Source organism: Papilio polytes, unplaced genomic scaffold (genome assembly GCF_000836215.1).
Source record: "Papilio polytes unplaced genomic scaffold, Ppol_1.0 DF823177.1, whole genome shotgun sequence".
NCBI lineage: Eukaryota > Metazoa > Arthropoda > Insecta > Lepidoptera > Papilionidae > Papilio > Papilio polytes.
Window position 1 is genome coordinate 3,409,050 of NW_013526027.1, and position 6,072 is coordinate 3,415,121.

Genomic DNA, 6,072 nt, shown 5'->3' on the forward strand with positions numbered 1-6,072 from the left:
ACACACACACACACACACACACACACACACACACACACACACACACATACACATACCCATACATTCACAAACACAATAACTGAGCAGATTACTAATATACGAGCTATCGCTCGCAAACTTAACGCGGAAAAAAGTCATCTATCACATTCTCGCGTGCATCTACCTTTCAGCTATCTTTCAGTCAAAGTCCCGTCTAAATCGATAAACCCGTTCCAGAGATAGTGATCCGATTGCCATTTTGACAGCGCGGAATTTAAAAAAAAAAGTAGCCTATAATATGCCCGTCTATCTCGGCTACCCTTCAGTGAAATTCCAATCGGCCCAAACGTTTTGGAGATTACCCGGAAAGAACGCAGTTTGCAGACAGACAAAATTTTCTTTACTGCGATTTTCGTTATCAGCTACAAAGATACACCATCGTTCGAGATCTGGAATTTTTCCTTTGATATTACAGACAGACACTCCATTTTTATTATATGTATAGATAGAAAATTATATTAGTTTCTTCATGTATATTCAGTGTAAGATATTAACCCAGGTTCAAAAGGTCCTCGTGAAGGCGGCGAGGGCGAGGGCGGGGCGCGGCGCGGGCGCGGGCGGCGCAAGGGCGGGGACTCCAGCGACGAGGAGCTGGACACCCTCGACCAGTACCACATGGTCAGCATACAGGTATACAAACATTACTCATTTTTTTACAAAGGAACAATGTCTGTTAATCTTCCTTACTAATATAATAAATGCGAAAGTTTAGATGGATGTATAGATAGATGGATGTTTGTGGTCTAAACGGCTGAACGGATTTTGATGAAATTTGCCATAGATGAGAACAGTTTGGAAGAACGTATAGGCTACTCAGTTTTTTTTTAATCCTACACGAACGGAGTCGCGGGCGAAAGCTAGTACTTAAATATGATTTTTAATACGTATAAATAATGTGTGTGCCAGCTGTTGGACCTGATGCACACGCTGCACAGCCGCACGGCGCAGATCTTCAAGTGGTGGCGGGATGAGGCTGACCAGGGACATGGTGAGATCTACAAATTACACCACATGCCACGAGTTTACATTTTTGTAGCACTTGTGAAGCACAATCAATTTTTATCATTTTACCATTGTATTGCAAAGGTGGTGAAGACTACGACTTGTGGGAGGTGGCGTGGAAGCCATTGCTGCAAGGCATCGCTGAGTTCTGTACTGACAGGCGTCGACAGGTATGTTGTTATAGTTATTTTTGAAATATATACATTTTCCTAGATTTCTACAGTGTTATAATTAGAAAGAACTTATATTTTTCAATTTCTAATATTTGGTCCTTCGAGTCGGATTAGTAAATGTTTTGCTTTAAAACCTAATTTTATTCTTAGTGGAAAAACAATGACGGTACTAAGGGAATATAGATGACTTTTCAATATTTTATAATCGCACACCAAATTGTTTTCTATCTCGATATCGTAAATTTAATAAATTGAATTACTTATACGACCCGAAATAGAATGTTCTCGATAACTGTGACGCCACTGGGCCGATGAATAATTGTCAATCTATCGCTCCGGTGAATGCGATCTGATAATTTCCTGCGACCCTCGACACAGCTGCGACACCCTGATAACGCACCCTCACACCCCCCATCCTCAACCCACGCACTGCACACGTCAATAAACAAGCTTTACACCACTCTGCTACAATAGGGTGGGCACAGAGAGACTAGATGCTCATAGTCTGAATACATTAATCACTAAGAGAGACGTTTAGTGTAGATTCTACTCTATAGGCGACCACAAAATTAGACTTTGTATTGGCCTCGCTTTTATAAAAAAATGATTTCATATTGATACCATGTGTAATTCGAAAACCAGTAAATATTTCATTGCATATGTATGTACTAGTTCGGAGATAATTTCTTGAGGTTTCAGACATACAGTCAACAAAATTTAGTACTAAGTTATCCTTGCTTGAAAAAATATTTTTATCGTCTGTGGGGACTTTTGATATATTCTAATTACAAATTGAATTTTATGGAAGATCATTGTGAGGACCTAGTAATAACTAACCTGAACCTACAGGTTAAAAGTAAGTATATTATTTACACCTTTTTGTTTCATTGTAAACGTTATAAATATAAATAATCAGACAATTTACAGCTTTGCTATAAAAGGATAAATAATAAATTGTCACTTAAATAGATTTTATCCTCGCCTGTGAATGATTTAAGCCACATTTAAAATGTCCTCGTGTAGGATGATGAAAATTGAACGCGTTCTACCGTCTAATAGAAATTTAATCGAACGAGGCTCCGGGCTGGTATAAAAGCTCGGTCCCAGCCAGCTCTCAGTCAGTACAGATCCAGCTTCCGACGGTGAAACATCACTTCACTAAGGATACAGTTATGTATTGCTGGCATCTGTTACTACTAGCTCTACTCTGCTATACCCCTCCGAGTATATCGGAAAGGTTTAATGGAAGACACTGCTGCGACCAACCACCTGACAACAGGCTTTTGTCCTACAGAAGGCTACTAGACAAACCATCAGAGGTTCAGGGATCCATTCGAGGTCCAGATATAGGAGGTTCAAGATGGAAAGACGAACGAGATATAGAAGCCTATCGTCGTACTTCTGAAGAGAAATCTGGAGAAAGATATGAACGGAACGTTCTAGGAAGACGCACAGAACGTGACGCTGGTTTTAACCGATTTGATACTCGCGAAAATCGTGTACGCAAAGATGCAAGGAATACGCTCCAAAGAATTGATCAACGCCGAGAAACGTCCCATAGATTTGATTCTAGGAATAGACAAATGCACCGTGTGGAAAGAAATCTTAATGCTTTTGATAGGAAAATTGAACGTCAGACCACTAGAGAGGATACGGAAAGGCGACAAAGTAGATCTCGGTATGAAACTCGTCAAGACAATAGGAATGAAGTACTACGTTCGAGAGAATTTGAACATATTGATAACCAAAGGCGATTTCCTACTAAAAGAATAAACAACATTCGAGTTTCAAACTTACCTATTAGAGAAATTCGTGCTGTGAGACGTATTGATGATAACCGAGTTAATTCACATTCTGTAGAAAGGATGGCGAGAGATTCTCGAATGCCTCGTTTAGCCACTGACCGTCGTGATACCAGATTTGTTTTAGACCGTCGTTCTCCATTAGATTCTGTTGCATCAAGGAGATTTTCTCACTTTCCCACATTGACTAGGAACAGGCTTGCTGTGTCTAGTGTGAAAGATGATCACGAGCCTGAAATACGTCGTACTGAATACCGTGGCACTCGATCTGACCGTCATTTGTCTTCTCTCCGAACAAACATTCGTACTGCGAGATTGCAAGAACGGGATTCAAGGCGCATATCCGAACGTGATTCTACTCGTGCTTCCTTGGAAAGTAGCCGCCGATCGGAAAATCTTTCTAGACTTACAAGAGAACTGCGTAGAATTGAACTCGATGAGAATCGTCCCATTACTCGATCCATTCCACAAAATGATAGACAGATATACGATAACGAACGTGGAATTTTACGCACACCAACTAGACAAATCGAAACTGAACGTAGCTATGCTAAACATGAGTACCGTCCCTCTCAAGAACGTGATATTATTAGAAATGATCGTATTCGCAGAGAATTTCGTATTCCGAGAGAGCGTCGATCCACTGTACGCAGTGATGATCAACGATCCTCGCGTACACCATCAGAACCGATGGAAACACAGCGTCTTAAATTTGAACGTTACGATTCCGAGCGTAGAAACATTCCAAGTGAAGCAAATTCTCGTCGTGATTCCGGCGTTGTACGTCAACTTTCTAGATTTTCTACTGAACGTCGAGTCTCTGCGTTTAAACGTGTCAATACACAATACGGCACCGAGCCCCAATCATCTCGCCTCTCTGAACGTCTTGATACCAGATCCAGGCATGTTTCTCACATTGCCACTGATGATAATGAAGGTAGATTCAATGTTAATAACAGACACTCTCGTGCAGTTAGTGAGACAAGGAGAAGTGTAGAACGTATAGCAGATTTACGAAGAGAAAATACAGATACGCGGCTTAAACGAAGCCAAATGTCCTGGGATACAACAGACCGAGAAAACCGACGATATAGTACTGATAATCGACTTGTAAGAGATGAAAGTGATGCCAGGTTGTCAAATGTATTAAACAGACAGCGAGAGAACAGAAAACTGTCTTCGTCTATGGATCGTGTTGATATGCGATACATCAGAGAGCGACAGGATACCCGAGCGCGCATTAACGAAAGACATAGTATGGAACCAAAACTACGTTTTGTCGCAGAACGCCCTGAAACCCGCCGCAACCAAAATCAACGATTTGGTGTCGAAATTAGGCAGTCACGAAGCCTATCAGATCTGGAATCTAGAGTACCTCGCCGTATAGAAAATACTGCTCGCTTTAGCAACTCACAACAAATTCGTATGATTAGAGAAACTGAAGATGTCCGTCGCAATAATGAACGGAACATGGAGTCCCGGTTAAGAAGAGAACAAACACAAGTTCGACGCAGTCTGCATCGGGACGTCGCATACACACTTAGGATTGAAAGTGCTCGTCGCAATTCTGATGCCCGTAGCCTGCTACAAAACGCTAGGCAAGAGACAGAACGTTCCAGAAATCTGAACAGTGAACGCTTGAATGTTCGACGTGATATTGATGAACTATCTCAAAGAACTTCAGGACGTATTGGATATGACAGAACTGTACGAGATTTGTCCCGTTATGAACGACGCAATGTTAAATCAAGACTTACTACTTACGCTACGGAACGACATGAGAATAGACGAAATGGTGAAAGGAGATTTAGACAAAACGAAAATAGAATAAGTGACAGTGGAAGAAGTGAAGATATGCGACGAGAGAATGGGATGTCTGATGTAACAGAACGAGAAACGATTCTTAGAAAACTCTCTGAACATATTACGACACGCACAGACAACATACGTAACATTAATCGTATATCTGAACGGGATATTAGAGAGAGGAGAACCGAGGAACGTGCTCATAATCAAAACCGCATTGTTCGTAAGATTTCTGAACGTGTTAAATCTTCAGAGAATCTACAAAACTCCCGTACCATACTAAAAGATGGACGTGATCTGTCTCGTTTTGTTCGATTCGATCGACGACAAATCGATACGCAATCGATTAATCGTCAAGTAAAGTCTTACCGCATGGACACAGATTCCCGATCTAAGTTGGAACGTCGAGAAAATCGTATTTTAACACTCGATAGAAATGACAAACGCAATGCGATGGACGATGACCAACGTGACGGTGGATTGTTTGTTTTGAACTGGCAATACTTATTCTACGTCATACAAGGACTGTATCTGTGCAGCGTGCTTCTACACTCTAACGATCCCAAATCTAAAATAAAATCAAGGTATGTATGTGTTTTTTTTTTATTTATGTTACAAATTTTCTCGTTTTTCTCAATTTTATTGTGCAATATTTTTAAAAAGGCTTTTAAAATCCTAATTGATTATTAGGAGAAACTTGTTTTCACATCGGCAACATTAATACGTTTTAATTTATTTGCAGAAACTTTGGCTGGTGGAACCCAATGTACAGGCTGAAACTGGACTAAAACTGAAGACCCTCGGCTATTGTATACTCCATGATAATTAGAAATAATTGTAGAAAATCTCATTTAATCTAATGCATATGTTGTAGCAAAATAAACATTTATTCTGTTACTTGTTTGTTTAATATATTCTTTGTATAAAATAAACCCTATTACATACAAAACTTAAAACTGCCTAATTTAAATTTACGAAATTGATGTTACCTATTACAATGTGTTCATAGACTAACAAAAATACGACAGAAATAACATTTCAAAGTTGTCATCAAACTTTTATATTTAAAATTTATAATTAGAAACTACAGTTTATCTCGTGTCAATATAACATTTTTTATTATTTCATTCGGCTGGAAGGACCTAAACACGAGATGTCGAGTACTGTTATGTTGTATTGTCTGTCAGGTGGCGAACAGCGCGATCGCGTACCTGCAGCGCGCGCTGCTGGCGCCGGCGCTGGGCGCGCTG

The 6,072-nt window shown here is 40.2% G+C and overlaps 2 protein-coding genes across 2 annotated transcripts in view; both read left to right on the forward strand.

Moving 5' to 3' along the window:
- Positions 1-6,072, forward strand: part of LOC106105084 (Golgi-specific brefeldin A-resistance guanine nucleotide exchange factor 1) — a 19,680-nt gene that overhangs the window by 12,422 nt on the left and 1,186 nt on the right. Inside the window, exons 20-24 of the mRNA XM_013285310.1 lie at positions 88-133; positions 539-669; positions 946-1,027; positions 1,126-1,211; positions 6,010-6,068. Coding sequence (XP_013140764.1) covers positions 88-133; positions 539-669; positions 946-1,027; positions 1,126-1,211; positions 6,010-6,068 — 404 coding nt within the window. The remainder of the gene's footprint in view (positions 1-87; positions 134-538; positions 670-945; positions 1,028-1,125; positions 1,212-6,009; positions 6,069-6,072) is intronic.
- Positions 1,220-5,998, forward strand: LOC106105204 (trichohyalin-like). Its single transcript, XM_013285476.1, has 3 exons — positions 1,220-2,070; positions 2,238-5,406; positions 5,565-5,998. Exons 2-3 carry the CDS (start codon positions 2,387-2,389, stop codon positions 5,608-5,610), a joined length of 3,066 nt encoding a protein of 1,021 aa, XP_013140930.1. The 5' UTR covers positions 1,220-2,070; positions 2,238-2,386; the 3' UTR covers positions 5,611-5,998.

What these genes read in the sequence shown, in the direction of transcription:
- LOC106105204 (XM_013285476.1), top strand. Translation starts at nt 2,387, where the DNA reads ATGTATTGCTGGCATCTGTTACTACTAGCTCTACTCTGCTATACCCCT. An exon ending in AAATCTAAAATAAAATCAAG is followed by an intron (nt 5,407 to 5,564) that starts GTATGTATGTGT and finishes ATTTATTTGCAG; the next exon opens with AAACTTTGGCTGGTGGAACC.